We start from the raw sequence: 19323 nt of genomic DNA, 5'->3' as shown, positions 1-19323 counted from the left end.
GCGGCGGGCGCGCGCCCGCCCGCGATAGGCTCGCAAGTCAGTGACAGGCGAGTGACGTACCGATACGTCACTCTGCCTGGCCGGGGCTGACCGCCGCAGTATATAGTCGTGCGGCGGTCGGCAACCGGTTAAAGTAACCAACTATTGAGCTCTAGCTGCGTTACAGTGTACAGTAGAGTGTGGTAAACCCCTTTGCTGTACTTACTTCTGAGTGATGTCATCCCACTTTTGCTTGACGAAGTTCCAAGCCAAAACAAATCCAGGAACATTCTCACTAATGAAGCGAATAACAATTGGAAAATCCTGTGATCTTATAACATCTCCACGAAGACCAGACTCCATCAACCTGGCGTACAAGAATATGTTAACACTACATGAAACAATGCAGTAATGCAATAATTTAAAAATAAAATGTGACTGTGATCGTTAAGGCATGCTAGAAAAAAAACAGATGGGGCATATTTAGAAGGTCAAGTACAAAATAGGAGGACCAAGTGACCAGTTCTAATATACCAAGATTGCAGCTTCCATTTTTAGTTCCTCTCTAGTGGTAGTGATGCAACATTCAGAAACAGGGAAAAGCAACCAATAATTCTCCAGCTATTGGGGAGTTTGAGGTACTAGCATGCCCCCACCATATAAACAAAGGGTCTAGTTATAAGCTAGATATCCATAAAGTCTTGTTAAATGCTCCTTGTATTGTTATGTTTTTCTCAATAAAGCACTCCTTGTTCGTAAAAAAAAAAAAAAAAGAAGATATCCATAAAGTCTTTGCATGCTTTACCCAACACTCCTAAGCTTTATAGCTTCTACCATATTTCATAACAGGAACATTCCTAATCATTGCAGGGAACACACACATTGTTTCTATATGATAAAACAAGGCTGTATATGAAGAACTGCTGCATTTAATGACATTTCCTGGTAGATAAAGACGACTTGATGAAACATGACATCAATAATTTCCCACAAATTGCAGCACATCTGGAGTTCATTTGATTTACCAGGGGAAATATTTACACTACTGGAAATGTCAGTTTGCTGATACTTTCACTGGCAGAGCAGAAAGAATAACGTTCTACATAAAATCAATGTAAAACCAAATGGACATATTAAATGTAAAGAGAAATCACATATTTCTGTCACTGATAAATCATAATTATCTAGTTTGTGAAAAAAAAAAAATTCAACAAATATAGTAAAAATTACTTACTGAATTTTCAGTAAGTTTTCCTTACACACAAAGGTTTAGTATAGCTGCAGTATAAGCTAGAGTGCAATTTAGCAAACATGTCTAAAAGAAAAATGTCACTACTGCATAACAATTTTTAAAACGCTTCCTAAAAATTAGCAAAACTTAAAAAAAAAATCGGATTTTTGTAAGATCTTACCGTAAAATCCTTTTCTCTTAGCTCATTGACAGACGTAGTCTTCTTGATTCACAAGAACTGGGTTATGTTGTCTCCGCAGGAGCAGGACTAGGCAGAAAGAAAAAACGTTCTGGCTCCACCTTAGGGGCAGTCCCTGAGGGTATATCCTCCCTCTCTCTGCTACAAGGCATCAGTTCTGTCACAAAGCAGCAACAGAGAATTTAACCCAACCCAACTCAATAATAGAGGGGCGGGTACTAAGTTTGTCAATGAGCTAAGAGAAAAGGATTTTACGGTAAGATCTTACAAAAATCAGATTTTCTCTGTCGCTCATTGACAGACGTAGTCTTCTTGATTCACAAGAACTGGGACATCCAGAAGCAGTGCCACAAATGAGGGGTGGGATTGACCGAAATCAAAATCCAATCTAGAAGGCCCAACCGGAGCCAACCAGAAGTATCAAAGGACTCATCGAGTAAACAGATGAGACCTACCCCACAAATCCTCGAGGTAGACCAACAGTCTCCTCAAACAGTGGCCTGCAGGAACCTTGCGGCCAGAAGAGGCATCTGACGATGCCATCACATAAACCTTATACAATATTGTAAAGGTATGAACCGACGACTAAACAGTCGCCTTGAAAACCTGAACCACTGACGCCTGATGGCGGAAGGTCCAGGAAACTTTAAGCGCCCGAGTAGAATGCGCCTTAACAGGGAACGGGGGATCCCGACCCTTAGATAAAATAAGCCTATACCACCGTCTGTCTGATCTATCTAAAGATGGTCGCAGCAGAACAGGCAACCCCTTCTTAGGGCCATCCGTGATCACAAACAGTGAATCCGTCTTACAAATTGAATCCGTAGTATTCAAATATATCCTGATCGCCCGAACTACATCCAAGGAATGCCATGCAAATTCTCGAGGATGATTGGGCTAAGGACATAGGAAGGACAATACACTGTCCTCATTCAATGAAACTTTGAAACCACCTTAGGAAGGAAGGATGGATTCGGATGAAGAACAACCTTATCCCTATGAACCACCAGATCTGGGGAACAACAGGATAATGCAGCCAGTTCTGACACCCTGCGTGCAGAAGTGATAGCCACCAAGAAGACCACCTTCTGGGATAAAGTAAGCAAGGGAATCTCCCTGATATTTTCAAAGGGAGGTGTCTGAAGAACCGACAGCACCAAATTAAGATCCCAGGATGGTAACGGCGCGTGCACTGGCGGAGCCAGGTGTCACACCCCCTGGATGAAATTCCGCACCAAGGAATGAGTAGCCAAAGGCTTCTGAAAGAAGATAGCAAATGCTGAAACCAGACCCTTGATAACACTCAAGGTCAGCTTCTGCTCAACTCCCTGTTGCAGAAAAGCCAATATTCGGGCTACCGAATAAAGATGTAGATGGAACCCAAGGGATTCACACCACACAATATAAGACTTCCATGTACGATGATAATCTTTCTGGAAGTCGCTTTCCTTGTTTTAACTAGAGTAGGAATAACTGAAGCTGACAATCCCTTGTCCTTCAGCACCTGGGTCTCAATAACCAGGCCGTTTAAAACCAGCGATCGTAAAGCAGGATGGAAGATCGGTCCCTGAGACAGTAGATCCTCCCTGAGAGGAAGTCTCCACGGGACGTCCGCCACCAGTCTGACCAAGTCGGCGTATCAAGCTCGGCGAGGCCAGTCCGGAGCTACCAGGATTACTGGAATTCCTTCCTCCTCTATCCTGCGAAGAAGTCTTGGCAGTAACCCAAGAGGAGGGAAGGCATACATTAGCTGGTATTGCCCCCACGGGGTGACCAGTGCGTCTGCGGTCTCTGCTAGAGGATCGCGGGAGCGAGCCACAAATCTCTGTACTTTTCTGTTGAATCGTGATGCCAACAGATCCACATCCGGGGTGCCCCAACGTAGGCACAACTGGTGGAAAACTTCTGGATGGAGGGACCATTCCCCCTGATCCGGAGTCTGACGGCTGAGATAATCTGCCTGCCAATTTTCCACCCCCGGAATGAACACCGCAGAGATAGCTGGAACAAATCGTTCCGCCCAGCGAAGAATGCAAGCCACTTCTTTGGCCGCTCGGACACTCTTGGTGCCCCCCTGGTGATTGACATAAGCCACGGCCGTGGCGTTGTCCAACTGGATCCGAACCGGGCTGCCCTGGAGCTGCTCGGTCCAGTGAATCAGACAAAGTCTGATCGCTCTCAGTTCCAATACATTTATCGGTAACCTGGATTCTTCCAGGGACCAAAGTCCCTGGACAGATAACTGACCGAGAATTCCTCCCCATCCGGATAGACTGGCATCCGTGGTCACTATCGTCCAATATATTGGCAGAAATGACTTTCCCTGGCTGAGCATCGGAGACCGAAGCCACCAGACCAGAGACTCTCTGGTCTGTTTGCTCAATCGGATCCGATTGTCCAGGGATTCCGGATTCCGATTCCATCTGAGAAGAATCTCTTGCTGAAGAATTCGGGTGTGGGACTGGGCAAATGGGACTGCTTCGAAGGAAGCCACCATCAATTCCAGAACCCTCATGCAAGTTTGAAGAGAAGACCAGCTGTTGGATAGTAACAACTGGACTGCTGATTGAATCTTCCGGAGTTTCCCTACCGGAAGGAAAACTCTTGACCTGACTGTGTCTAGAATTAGACCCAGATATTCGAGCCTCTGGGTGGGAACCAGAAATGACTTTTGCTGGTTCACCAGCCACCCGAATTCCTGTAAAGAAATTATAGTAATTTCTATGTTTTGTAGCAGGGTCTGAGGAGACTCTGCATGAAGCAGGAGATCGTCTAGGTAACCTAGAATCAATATGCCTCTTTGGCGCAGTAGTGCCAACATTGGGGCCAACACCTTCGTGAAGACCCGAGGGGCCGTGGCGAGACCGAAAGGTAAAGCCACAAACTGATAGTGGTTCTCTTCTACGGAAAAGCGTAGAAACCGCTGATGTCCTGCGAAAATGGGAATGTGAAGATAGGCGTCCTTGATGTCTATGGACGCTAGGACATCCCCTGGATGCAGGAAGGCTGCTACTGTGCGAATGGATTCCATCTTGAATTTCCTTATGTTGAGAAAGGAATTGAGTGCCCTTAAGTCCAGAATTGGACGCACTTTGCCCTCTTTCCTGGGTATTGTAAATAGGTTTGAATAAAACCCTTGAAAACGTTCTGTCCAAGGAACGTGGACTACCACTCCTTGTTGTAGTAAATCCGTGACTGCTCTCCGCAGATCTTCTAAACGATCCGGGGATAGTCGGATATTGGAAGGGAAGAATCGCGCCGGTGGGAGAGATCGAAACTCGATCTTGTACCCTGACCTTATGACTTCGCAAAACCACTTGTCTGGGATTCTGGAAAGCCATGGATCCGGGAAACCGGCGAAGACGTCCCCCCCCCCCAATTATGGGTGGGGGCGCACCTTCAGGCTTTGGACGATTTATCTTCAGGTCTGGAGGGGGCGGGCTTTTGCTTGCCCGACCAACGTCCCTTGAAGCCTCCTGAAGGAGCTTTGGAGGACTTAATTTTTTCACCCGCGGGACGAAAAAACTTTTTGTGAGCAGAGAAAGAAGGCCCTCGTCTTTGACGAGTTCCTTTACCCTTAACATTTTGCGGTAAAAAGGTGCTCTTTCCACCCGTGAGATCCTTAATGATCTCATCTAAGTTGGCTCCAAATAGACGCTCTCCTAAAAAGGGGATATTAGCTAATGCTTTTTTGGAACCTTGGTAGGCAAACCAACCTTTTAGCCACAGTGTACGCCTGAGAACCACTGCTGAAACTGATGCTCGCGCCAATAATGGAGTGGCGTCTAACGCCGCATCACACACAAACTGTAACCCCTGTATCATTTGTTCCAACAAATCCGATACCGCCTGAGGGACCTCTTCTAAGTCCCGGCGTAACCACTTGGTCCATTCAGTTACAGCCTGCGAAACCAGACCAATAGCAATTATTGGTCTGAAAGCTGATCCAATCAAGGAAAACATGGTGCGAGACATAGCTTCTATCTTGCGATCCACTGGATCTTTAAAAGACGGAGCGTCTTCTAAAGGAATAACCGTGGCTTTATTCAATCTAGCAATTGGTGAATCCACCACAGGTGGTTCTGTCCATTTCTTAATGAGGGTTTCCTCAAACGGATAACGCCTGTTAATGCGTTTAGAAATAGCAGAGGTGCGTTTTGGCAGACTCCATTCTTCTTTGATTGGATTGCCAAAACATTTGGGCAATGGAAAAACCTTTGCCACTTTCATGCGTTTTTTAGTCCCAAAAGGGATTTCAGTTTCAGCTATTTCCGACGGAATACCCTGTAATCTTAAGGTTTCTTGAACAGATACAATGAGTGCGTTTACCAACGCTTCCTCTCGGGCTATGGCTGATGCCGAAACATCCTCCTCACTGTCTGAAGAGACAGTACCCGAGACACCAATCCCAGATGAAGTACCTGCAACTGCAGAAATAGGCTCAGAGTCTGAATCCGAAGTTTCAGATAATAAGGGGTTAGGCGGGGGTCGCTTTCTTGCGCCCTGTCCCTGACAAGCCACTTCCACCCGGAACACAAAAGTTTCCATAATAGCTGACAATGATTCAACCGTCAGTGGGGTGCTGGAGGATCCTGCAGACACCTCGAGGGGATCCGGTGGAGATACATGAGTGGCAGGGTCCATATTAATTCAGGACACCTCTGCCAGAAAAAACAAAAAACTTTTTTTTTTTTAAATCAAAAAAATACCTCTTTTTTTTTTTTATGTGTCTCCCCCTAGCGCAATAGCGCCCCTCAGAGTACCTGCTTCTTGATCCCCACAGAGAGAGAGAGGGACCCCCAAGGCTCACCACCCGATGCAGAGAAGTTTCCAACCAACTGCAGTCAGCGTCTGTCTTTTACAGACTGGAAAGAGCTGTGTTCGTTTTCCCGGGTAGAAGGACGTGGCTCCGCCCCCTGTGTACGCCTTCCAGCGTTCCCAGCTCTCCACGAGGTAGCTGGGCTCATCAAACATGGCCGCCCCCATACAGGAGACAATAGACTCCAAAAACATGGCGGCCGGCGTGACCTGAGGACATACATGCACCCGGTCTACGGCAAAATGGCGGCGGACCGCCGAAATCGTTTTTCCCAGCACATCCACCTGCATCTCTGCTAAGTGGCGGTTTATCGATCTGCAGGAGGTACACTACAATTAAGGTAGGATTATACCTCCTATGTCTGCTGTAATACTACAGTCTGCTGGGTAGAGTGTTAGCTCTCAAACCAAGTCCACTTCCCACCAAACACATACTGTATTTACAAGGGGGACTTTTAATGTCAGATATATACTGACCATGTATGGAGGGGCCCATAATTCATACTGCCTCATAACGAGGAAAAAAAGGGAACGTTTACTCACCATACCGAACCGACAGGCACCCTCTCTTCACAATACCCTCTCCACCGGGGTGGGGGGTTGTGGACCACTCCGGACGCCTCGACTCTCTGGTTCCTGGCGTCCAAGCGAGACTTTTAACTCGCAAGGTCAGTCCCTCCAATGGGACTCCGTCGCGGCCGACCCAGCGCGGAGCTCTGGTCTGCACGCGCTCGTAGGCAGAACCGGGGTGACCACTGGATCTCAACATCCAGCCCGTCGCCCGGCCCCGCATACTTACTTGAATGTGTCGCGGCCGACCAAGCGCAATGCAATGGTCTGCGCGCGCTCGTAGGCCGGCTGGGGTGACCACTAGTGTCGCCCAGTCCGGCGTTTTTGCTTGAAGATCTCACAGGAAAAAAACACTGGAGAAAACTACCTAAAAAATATTTTTTCTAAAGAAAAAATCTTGCCAGGACCAAAAAGATCCCAGCAAGGAACTTAGGTCCTTACTCCTGACTAGACAGAAAAAAACTGATGCCTTGTAGCAGAGAGAGGGAGGATATACCCTCTGGGACTGCCCCTAAGGTGGAGCCAGAACGTTTTTTCTTTCTGCCTAGTCCTGCTCCTGCGGAGACAACATAACCCAGTTCTTGTGAATCAAGAAGACTACGTCTGTCAATGAGCGACAGAGATAAAAAAAAAAATTGCTATCTCACATATAAAACTCAGCTGCAAGCTTAGCAACATTCAGAAATATTGAAAGCCCAATTAAAAGTGTATGTCAAGATGAAATAAAAAAAAAAAAAAAGGATATATGCAGTACATCACTGCAATACATGCACATTTCAAATTTACACTTTTCATCCCTTTAAAGACATATCTACTTCTGTTCAACCACCCTGTTGGAAAATGTCCGCTGAATCATTGCAGCAGGCTACAGTCTGCAGTGCTGATCATTGTATTCCAACAGAGCTGGGAGGATTTCCCTATTTACCTCAAATGTGTGGATGGGGGAATTGGGTCAGTTTTTTTCCTTCAACCCACTGATTGAACTAAAGAAAAAAAAAAACCTGACTCAACTATGGCCAGCTTAAGTCCTTTTTTTGGTTGACAGCACATAGCATTTTTGTGGACTGAATGTTGTCAGCTCTGCCCAGTTTTCTTTGCTAAAGTGCTTAGGTCCACCCACTCTCCCATATCCACAATAAAATGGCTAATCAATCTGTAGTTCTAAGATATGAAGTGCGTGGGGTAATTATTTTGAGAACGTAAGTGTGCAGAAGACACAGGACAGCTCTAAATTTCTGACATGATCAACAGGTATTTTTCCACTTAAAATATAATATTACAGACCCAATGAGGGCAAATAAGAGTTAGGATTTACAAAAACATGAAATCTCAGCCCAAATGCTACATTAGGGTGCATCAAAATGATGGGTTTCAGCCAAAAGGGCTTTAATTCATAACTTTTTTTGTGCTATGATTACACCATAGATGATTTATTTATTTTTTTAACAGCCAGAGGGCCGATAACAAGTAAGGTGGATAGAGGAATCATCCCCGCTATGCTGTATTCTGACAGACTCCTCGGTGCTGCTGATCGAATTACATTTTTCCAACATTCTCGATCAACAGAAGAAGATCGACTTATGTCAAGTGGGAACAGCCATAGACTAATCGCAATTTGTCCAGTCCCTGCTGAGCCAGCTAATTTTCAATCCATCTTTGGCCAGCTTAAGGCTCCTTATGGCTGAGGAGTGTAAGCTGTACCTGTGCTATGGGTGACTTGAATCTTTAATAAAACTTATTTTGGAATATCAAAATTGCAACGACTTGGATTTCGTCTTGAGTGTCCATTGTGCGCAGATAAAGAAGAGCATATGCTTGATGTGAGGTTGGAGGGGCTGTTTTCCTGCAGTGTGCACCTACCAATGCTGTAGCACATTCAGATTAATAAATAAAACATGAATATTATTATTAGGGCGCAATATTCACATACCAGATTAACTTCTCGCCATGGTCAGTATTTGCAAGAGCTTCCAGCATTTTCATCTTTTCCGCCTCAGATAAGGACCTGCTGTACATTTGTAGGAGATATTCCCATCCATCATCTGTGCTAGCACCAACTTTAAATACAATGCTCATGACCGATGTTGGAAGACTGAGAAAAACAAACATGAGTTGCCCATAAATAGCAATACTGCAGTGTTTCATAAAAGCCAACAATCCCACCAAAGAGGTTTATGAAATCCTGGATTTTAACAGTATTCTATGCCATCTTTTTGGCAGAGAATTATCTATATGAAGGATTCACCTCCAAACCAAACTGTGGGGAAAAAAAAACGATTCTAAGCATGTGCTCTATCCCGTGTTTAACCACTTTGCTGCTGCTCACTAGAGCTCTACTGCGGCAAAGTGGCTCTTGTGGGTCTGACGACGTAGACCTACGTCGCCAGACACTCCCCCTTCTCGCCGGAGGCTGCTCTTCCCCGATCGTCGGGGAATCGAGTCTGGAGAAAAAAAAAAACGCAGATCGCCGCCATTACTCGTTAAAAAAAAAAAAACACCAAAAACTACAGAAATCTTTCCCTTAGTTAGTAAACGCAATAACTTTTGCGCAAACCAATCAAAATACGCTTATTGCGATTTTTTTTACCAAAAATATGTAGCAGAAATCAAATCCGCCTAAAATGATAAAAAATTTTGATTTTTACATTTTTTGGGGGGGAATTTCATATGAAAAATATTGTTATTTTTTCAAAATTGTCGCTCTTTTTTTGTTTATAGCGCAAAAAGTAAAAAATCGCACAGGTGATCAAATACCACCAAAAGAAAGCTCTGTTTGTGGGAAAAAAAGGACGTAAATTTCGTTTGGGTACGGCGTTGCATGGCCGCGCAATTGTCAGTTAAAGTCGCACAGTGCCGAATCGCTAAAAGTGGCCCAGACGCAAGACAGCAAAATCCTCCGGTGGTAAAGTGGTTAACAAACTAAGACGTTTTTCACAGTTTGTATGTGGTAAGATCCTCATATGCTACAAATACAATACATTTCTCCCGAGGGCTTTCATGCAGCAAAAAAAAATCAAACTAATACCCCAAAAAATTAAAAACTATTTTTTATTGATACAAAATATCAAAATTCAAAAACACACAGTTTAAAATATGAGCTTTAATATATACACAGTATGACCCCCAAATAAAATCATTTATGTCTTTAGACAATGGCAGGGAAACTTTATATAGGAATTTCCAAATTGTTATTCCTGCCCAGGGTTAGAGCATTATAACCCTGTAACAGGGAGTCCATCTAAATAACAGGATTACCAAGTATTATTTTAATAAAAGCCAGAAATTTAAAAAAATTGGAAAAACGACTTTTAAAAATAACATTAACATGTTAAAAGTTATATGGGATTTTAAGTTATAGATTTACGTATAATGCAGACATTTATACAATCAACCAAAAATTGCATAGGTTAAAAAAAAAAATATATATATATATATATATATATATATACACACACAGTAAAACCTTGGTTTGAGAGTAACTTGGTTTAAGAGCGCTTTGAAAGACAAGCAAAATTTTCAAATAAATTTTGACTTGATATACAAGTAGCCTCAAGTCACAGCTGAGTATAAAAGAGAATAGAGGCGCCTCTAAGTATAGCAATATGGTTAAATTTAATGAAGGTACAACATTTAGCAACTCACATGGTTGATGATTGGAACAGGCACATCTAAGGATGCAGGCATCAGATCGCTTTACTGCAGGGTGGTCTTCCCGGTCAGGATTACAGACTGGCAGCCGGTGGTGCAGAAGATGGTCTATGTGGACAGCTTTACCCGGATGCCTGCATACTTAGATGTGCCTGTTTTATTCATCAACCATGTGAGTTGCTAAATGTTGTACCTTCATTAATGGAACCATATTGCTACACTTAGTGGCGCCTCTCTTCTCTTTGAGCTCTTGCTGGATCTTGCTTGTAATCCCCTTGTGGAAGCGGCTATTTGTGGATGGACATTTTATGGTTATATAACCTATCGCAATGCTATAATCTTTTTATATGGACTATAAACTGAAGGATTTATGAATAAATGGTTGTGGAACGAATCATCTGAGTTTACATTATTTCTTATGGGGAAATTCGCCTTGATATAAGAGTGCTTTGGATTACAAGCATGTTTCCGGAACGAATTATGCTCGCAATCCAAGGTTTTACTATATATATATATATATATATATATATATATATATATATATATATATATATATATCCTATAAATGAGACTCACCAGATGGCGTATTTGATAGCTTCCCCCAACCATTAGAAGGAAAGTTAAAAAAAAAAAAAACTGGTTCTACTGGAAGGAATTCACTTGCTCCCCCAAGTTTTGAGCTATTATGGCCTCCCAGACATATAACATGCTAACTGATGTGCCTGACACCCTTAGAATTTTTGAGCCGGTTTCTCCCCCGCCTGTCCATCTGGGTTGCGCACATTCCCCCTTAAGATTAGATCCGTACTTATTTCTACTATTCTCACACCATCCCCCCCCTTTTTTTCTGTTGAGGGGATCCCAGTCCGGTTTTGGGCTCCTTTGATTCCATGTTTGTGCATAAGTGGCAATCTCAGATAGGTAGGAGGCTTTACAATTGTGAGTTTATAGTGAATACACCTACTCCCTTGTGGCGCTCTGTATAGCCTTGGGAAAGCTACAGGATAATTGTTCTTATATTTTGCTAAACGGTGGCCCTGGCGATGTTGCCAGGACGTTCTCTGATGCTGTGTGAAAATGTGTATGTTGTACAACTTGGCTTGTCCTTGCCTACTGAGATTGTAATACCGGTTTGTACTTTTGAAAATTTATCATAAAAATTTTTTATAAGAAAAAAAAAAATAAAAAAATAAATAAATATATATATATATATATATATATATATATATATATATATATATATATATATATATATGTATTTATTTATTATTGTTAGTCCACATACATTATATATAGCCTTGTTAGTCAACATAACATATCGGTAATACATAGTAAGGTGAACTTGTGGGGGGGGGGGGGGGGGGGGGAAAAAAGTCAACCAGTGTGAACATTTCCAAACCCCTAAAAGGCAATAGAATAACTGCCCAGGTAAACAAGCTATGTAGGCTTCAAGGAGACAAAGACCGTTTCAGTATCATTTTCCTCTAGCTTTGTGTTGGGAATTTCCCATGTATAAGGGAGGCCAGAAACAGCAAGACTCCTCCTTCGATTCAACAGCCATATTTGACCCTTGAAGGAGGCTTGAATCATATAGCGTTACCTTTGCTAAAAATGCTTGCATGAGAGAAAAGTCTCTAAATAAAATATGGAATCTTACTTTAGGTGAATGATTCCAACTACAGCGAAAACATTTTTAAGTAGTTCCGAACTGCGGCAGGCAGCCCCTCCTGTGTGAACCGACGTAGGTCTACGTCGGTCGCGAGCGCGCCCTCCGTCCCCGCGATGGTCTGATTCAGTACAGAACCGATCAGTCATCAGGTCCAGGCCAATGATTTTTGGCCTGGTCCTGGAGATCGGTTCTGACCAATGCCAGACCATACTGTGCCTGTGTTTTTTAAACACAGGCACAGGAAATTATGCTCTCTCCCTTCGTGGAGCCCTTTTCAGTTCCAGCTTGAGAGGAGAGAGCATCTAACCGTGCGTACACCAAGCACTACACATACACCACCTCAGATAGGCACATTTAACCCCCTGATGGCGTAAATTGCTTATTTTACTTCCTCAATACCGATCACAGTTTCAGAGGCCCTGAAATTTCAAGATAGCACAAACCCTCTCCCCCCCCCCCCCCCCCCAAATGACCCCATTTTGCAAAGTAGACACTCCAAGCTATTTCCTGAGAGGCATGGTGAATCCATGGAGTATTTTATATTTTGCCACACGTTTCGGGAAAATTATTATTTTTTATTTTTTTTACATAAAGTTGTCACTAAATGATATTTGCCATGAATATATTCATGCCATGCCATGAATATATTTGAAATGACACCCCAAAATACATTCTGCGGCTTCTTCTGAGTACGGAGATACCACATGTGTGAGACCAACAACCACCACCTTCAGGCTTTCTAAGGGCGTAAATGCGGCTAGACTGCCAAAAAGTCTCATCCCCATACTCAGGAGAAGCAGCAGAATGTATTTTGGGGTGTCATTTCACATATACCCATGGCATGTGTGAGCAATATATAATTTAGTGAGAACTTTGTGTAAAAAAAAAAACTAATAATAATAAAAATAATTTTCCCGGAACTTGGGGCAAAGTCTAAAATATTCCATGGACTCACCATGCCTCTCAGCAAATAGCTTGGGGTGTCTACTTTGCAAAATGGGGTCATTTGGGGGGGGGGGGGGTTGTACTGCCCTGCCATTTTAGCACTTCAAGAAATGAGATGGGCAGACAAAAAGTAAAAGCTGCGTAAATTCCAGTATATACACCATAGTTTGTAGACGCTATAACTTTTGCGCAAACCAATAAAAATATGCTTATTGAGATTTTTTTTTGTCAAATAAATGTAGCTAAATACATTTCCGCCTAAATATATGACAAAAATGGAGTATATTGGATATTTTTTTATAGGAAAAAGTAGAAAATGTAATTTTTTTTCTCAAAATTGTCACTTTTTTTTTTATTAATATTGCAAAAAATAAAAAGCGCAGAGGTGATCAAATACCACCAAAAGAAAGCTCTATTTGTGGGAAAAAAAGGACGTAAATTTAGTTTGGGTACAGCATTGCATGACCGCGCAATTGTCAGTTAAATTCACGCAGTGCCAAATTAAAAAATATGGCCTGGTCATTAAGGGGCAAATCCTTCCGGTCCTTAAGTGGTTAAAAGCGGTTTGTAAAGTTTTAGATGCTTTAAAAGGGGTTTTTAGCTGCAGCATAATGCTCAGCCACCAGTAGAAGTTAATGTGTAATGTAATGAAATTTGCATGTTTTATTTATTTGTACAATGCTGCAACCAGTTCCACAGCACTTTACAGAGGATGTAGTCTTTAATACACTGACCTGGAACAAGTATGCCCATCAGGAAAGACAGAAATAACTTTAATGTCTTTACCTGCATGCTTTTACTAGTTTATAAAGAACTAACGAGAAGTTGTCTTGGAAAGTCTGTGTTGATTGTAAGAACCAATCAGATGCTTTTTCTATTTACAGTGCATTTCAGGAGAATGAAAGTAAAAATCGAATTTGCTACTATGCAATTCAGACAGTCCGAGACAACTCTTCCCTCGTTCACATTGAGTGACTTGTCATGTGATTTGACAGGCCAAATTGCCGACTTTGTGGTGCCATATCGATTTGAAGTAGCCGCACAGATGTCTTCCGAGTTGCACCCGAAGTCGAACTGACATGCGGCTTTGAAATTGTGCGATTTCAGATGAAGTCGCACGTTTTCAAAACCACAGTCAATGTGAGAGAGGGCTCACATTTGATAAATGAGGTATAATCTGTTCTACCTCTCAGGATAGCTATGAGCTATTTGCTGAGAAGAAAACTATAGATTGCTTAACCACTTGCCGACCAGTCACGTTGACTGTACTGCGGCAAAGTGGCTCGTTATCGTCTGGCGATGTAGACCTACGTCACCAGACATTCCCCTCTCTCGCTCCCGCTGTATTCAATTACAGCGGGAGTCGGGCCAGGGGAGGAGCGGCAGTGATCACCGCTGCTCTAGTGTGGGATCTAGTGTGGAAATCCGCCCGCTTGTGTAAACAAATCGGGCGGATCTCCTAAGTGACAGGCAGGGTCAGATTGCAGGGTTCAGCATAGCTGAACCTGCAATCTGTCCCTGTGTCACTCAGTCACCTCCCCCCACACACATTAGTAAGCACCAGGCATACATTAACCCCTCCCTCTCCAATAAAAATTAACCCCTTCCCTGACAGTGTCATTTTTTACAGTAATAGTGCATATGTATAGCACTGATTACTGTAGTAATGTCACTGGTACCCCCAAAAGTGTCAAAAATGTCAGTCAAGGGTCTGATCTGTCCGCCGCAATGTCGCAGTCCCGCAAAAAAAAAAAAAAAAAAAATTGCAGATCGCCACCATTACTCGTTAAAAAAAAAAAAACACCAAAAATGACAGAAATGTTTCCCTTAGTTAGTAAATGCAATAACTTTTGCGCAAACCAATCAAAATAAGCTTATTGCGATTTTTTCTTACCAAAAATATGTAGCAGAAAACAATTTGGCCTAAAATGATAAAAAATTTTGATTGCTTACATTTTGGGGGGGGGGGGGGGGTGAATTTCATATAAAAAAAAATGTGAAAAATATTGTTATTTTTTCAAAACTGTCGCTCTTTTTTTGTTTATAGCGCAAAAAGTAAAAAAAAAAAAAAAAAAAATCGCACAGGTGATCAAATACCACCAAAAGAAAGCTCTATTTGTGGGGGAAAAAAAAGGACATGAATTTGGGTACAGCGTTGCACGACCGCGCAATTGTCCTCTAAAGTAACACAGTGCCGAATCGCATATATGGCCTGGTCAGGAATGGGGTAAAACCTTCCGGTCATAAAGCGGTTAAAAATACGCTCATTGAGAATTTTTTTGTCAAAGACATGTAGCTAAATACATTTTGGCCTAAATATATGACAAAAATTTAATATAATAAGTTTTCTAGCATTCATATGGGAATCTAAAAATCAAGCCTTACTGTGTTCCATTCATCCAGTGGTTAAACAACTCAGTGGCGTTTCCTATGCAAATCTTCTGTCCAAGGGAGCAAGATAATTTCAAGAGTAATGATCTTAACTCTTGCTCAGACAAAGATCCTTCATCACTCCATGTCTGTTCCTTTATAAGATCATCTAGTAGGTCCACAAGACGTTTCTGAAATCAAGATACAAGTAAAAAAAAAAAAAAAAGTTATTTTTCGACTTCGCCAAATTTCAATTTATTGACATATCTAGATGACAAGTCTAAAAACTGCTGGAGAGGTCATTAGGTGTTGGTTCAGTCTTCCTACCCATTCTTTTAGCTGTCAATAGAAGATTTATAGAAACAAGAGAGTGATGGAAAATTTAAAGTGGTCTATTAAGTGCTCTATTATACCAGATGCATAAAGGCTGATGAATATAAAAAGGAAGAAGCTACCTACAACAGGTAAATGCTGCCCCATAATAATTTTCTACAAGCAAAGTAACCTTTTCATTTATCTGCTATGAACCAGTTTCTTTCTTTTATACAGCTTTTATGTATACAGCAGAATAAAACAGGCATACCTTCAATCGATAAGCCATATCCTTGAAACCCAGTTTAGCTAGCAGATCATGGATGCGCAAAACCTGGACAGTTGCCTGTTTGATTGGAGCAATGTCTGTTTCATTCACAAGGTAATGAATGAGATCCATCGCCTTGGTCAGGTTAACCTTACCTACACTGGAAAGCAAAAACAAAAAAAGTGTAAAAAGCACAAAATACATATGTGTTTGGCAAACCTAGATTGCTGAAATAGGCCCTTTTAAAGAAACCGACTGTTAACCTTACTGGGCAATGTTTAATGACAATACAACAAACTTCAAATCTACCTGTGCCACAAATTAATTCTAGTGGGCAAACATCTTGACAACAGCAATTCATTTTAAAAGTTCACAGCAGCAGCACTGAAGTTATTCAATTCTCTCAGCAGCTCAAAACCCCTGTTCTTCCTTACCAGAACTTGCTTCATGTTCAGCTCATGCTACTCCACAGCCTTCAAGACTTCTAATCTCTAATGTGAACTGCTCAGAAAATGACCTGAATGACAATCGTGCTTCTTTTGTGAGTTTTGAGGATGATTTACTCCACAGTATTGTGGATTATGGGTGCCTCAAACCCAAATGGTAAGGACTTTATGGGCAAGAGTAATTGAGGAGTAGGTAGAAGTAGATAAAATAAAAAGATTTATTCAAAGAAAATAAAGATACAAAAAATGGGATAACCCATAACATAACTTATTTGTGTATGGGTAAAGGCCCATAATGTGAAGAGAAAAAAAAGTATGGAGTAATAGAGACACGTGAAAAGAGGTGACTTTGGATGGACTGTTCCGCTCTGTTGCTCCCTTATGTGAGGAAGGGGTCCAGAGCAGAGGTCCTATCGGTGATCATACATAGGAGGTTTGACATCACCCGTTGAGCAGCAGACTGTTCCTGTTGCAGTCTGAAACCCCTGAGGATATTGCAAACACATGCATGGACCGAGCGAAAATATATGTATTTAAAAATTGTTTTCTTCAGCGTAGTATTCCCTTTGTGAAATTATGCATCTTCTTATATATATATTGTTACCCTCAAACTTGGCGACCTATCCTTGAGAAAGGCCTTTTCAGGCCAAAACGCGTAGGACCCTTATGATCACCGATAGGACCTTTACTTTGGACCCCTTCCTCACATAAGGGAGCAACAGAGCGGAACAGTCCATCCAAAGTCACCTCTTTTCACGTGTCACTATTACTCCATACTTTTTTTCTCTTCACATTATGGACCTTTACCCATACACAAATAAGTTATGTTATGGGTTATCCCTTTATTTGTATCTGTTATTTTCTTTGAATAAATCATTTTATTTTAACTACTTCTATCTACTCCTCAATTACTCTTGGCCATAAAGTCCCTACCATTTGGGTTTGAGGCACCCATAATCCACAATACTAGAATTTATGGGACGGTGGCAAAAAACGACTTAAGGGCCCCATTTGAGATCAAACCCCCCCCCCCCTCCGATTTACTCCACAGTGACAGCAGCTGCAAAGGTCTGTGAGGGCTTGTTTCAAAGATCATTCCTTAGTTGTAAAAAATACAGGAAACAGGCTTAGTCTTAGACTGTTATTATATGTAACCACTATCAGGTGATTTGACACTGGCAAACAGTAGTTAGAACAGTACCCATACAACCTCTCTGACTCCAAACAAGCCTCTGTTTTATTGCTAGCTTCCTTAGGTATTGGACATCATTTGGGAAAAATAATGGCTTCTTTACTGGTGGCCTTGACAGGTGGTGAAACACCTTGGGTCAGCTGCAGGTTGCTATACAAGTCAAGGGCCGTGGTCCATCAGTTGGTGGAGTCCTGTCGAATAGGAACCCCTCAGGGTATACCTACCAGAAGTGTGAAGTCCGGATACGACTGTTCCCTTTATCCTGAGATCTTCTTGGCCTGTCGCCATGGGTGCTGCCAAGTCATGGTCTTGCCTTTTAAACCAGTGTCCCAGGGTGCTGTAGTTGCAATAGCTCTCGTGGTTCACATGGAGCATGGGCTGTGTCTCTCTACATCTGTCTGGGCTGTGGGAAGCACAGGCTGTGTTTCTTTCGTATGCACCACAGACCAAAGAGTGGGCTGCTACAGTTTAATTATGTATCGCAGCCATGAGGAGTGCTGCTCCACTCTCTCCAGTATGTCGGGTAGACAGGAGTTAGCCATTTCTTCCATGCCCATGGGAGTATGCCTGTACATTCTGCCACTGCTCTTGTTTACTGCTTTTGCAGCTCAATCTATGATTATTCCCTGAGAACCCGAAGACATTCAGAGGTCCCTGTTAGTCTAAACCCGGTTTACTGCTTGATTAAGAACATAGTACTTTTGACCTGTATAACTCTTTTCTTGGAGTACAATATAGGACACAGTTCCTTCTCCTCTTTCAGTGATTCACTCCAACTGCTGGCTAAAAAAATAAAACTGAGGCTTGCTGGGAGTGGAAGGGACTATATGGGGGGTTGTCTTAATAACTGTTTTGCCACTGTTCGATCTACTGAAGGTGGTTGCAGTGCAGCCAGAATCTTGATGGAGAAATTTCTACAGATAAAGAAAGAAGGTATTCACTTCTCTCACTAGAGAGAAAACGTGCAACACCTATAAGGACAGCAGCAAAAAACTGGATTTTTGTACTTACTGTAAAATCCATTTTTCTGAAGTCCATTGACAGACGCAGCTCCATATCTTCTTAGACCATTGGGTTATGTCCCTCCGATCAGGAATGAGACACTAGGCAGGAAAAAGCTTAACCACTCCTATGGGGCTGTCCCTGCAGGCATAACCCCACACACACTGCTACAGACCTTAGTTTCGATGCAAACAGTGTTTAGAAGACAAAAAAATGCATTCCGCTCATAAATAGAGGGGTGGGTGCTGCGTCTGTCAATGGACTTCAGAGAAAATAATTTTACAGTAAGTACAAAAATCCAGTTTTCTCTATCGTCCATTGACAGACACAGCTCCATATCTTCTTAGACCATTGGGACGTCCCCAAGCAGTATATGCATTAAAGTGGGAAAAACAACGCAAAGAAGAACTTATTCCCCAAAGGCAAAAATTAGCCAACCAGGTAACATGGAGCTCAACTAGAAAACATACACCCTCAAAGAGAACAAACAAAAAGGTTCTCTTTTAAACAGCAGCCTGCAAAACCTTACGGCCAAAGGAGGCATCCGAAGACGCCAACACATCTACTCTGTAGAATTTTGTGAATGTATGCACAGATGACCAAGTTGCTGCCTTGCAAACTTGCATCACTGACGCCTGATGGCGAAAAGCCCAAGAGGCACTCAACGCCCCAGT

The 19323-nt window shown here is 42.4% G+C and overlaps 1 protein-coding gene across 1 annotated transcript in view; it reads right to left on the bottom strand.

The window, feature by feature from the left end:
• LNPEP (leucyl and cystinyl aminopeptidase) overlaps positions 1 to 19323 on the bottom strand; it is a 149542-nt gene that overhangs the window by 30726 nt on the left and 99493 nt on the right. The window contains exons 12-15 of the mRNA XM_082258796.1: positions 16013 to 16169; positions 15445 to 15620; positions 8728 to 8889; positions 206 to 346 (exon numbers count right to left, since the gene is read on the bottom strand). Of these exons, the coding sequence (XP_082114922.1) occupies positions 206 to 346; positions 8728 to 8889; positions 15445 to 15620; positions 16013 to 16169 (636 nt within the window). The remainder of the gene's footprint in view (positions 1 to 205; positions 347 to 8727; positions 8890 to 15444; positions 15621 to 16012; positions 16170 to 19323) is intronic.

This window comes from Pelophylax lessonae (assembly GCF_965119305.1).
Source record: "Pelophylax lessonae genome assembly, chromosome: 1".
Taxonomy (NCBI): domain Eukaryota; kingdom Metazoa; phylum Chordata; class Amphibia; order Anura; family Ranidae; genus Pelophylax; species Pelophylax lessonae.
Note: the sequence above shows the minus strand (reverse complement) of the source record. Positions and strands in the feature narration are given on the sequence as shown.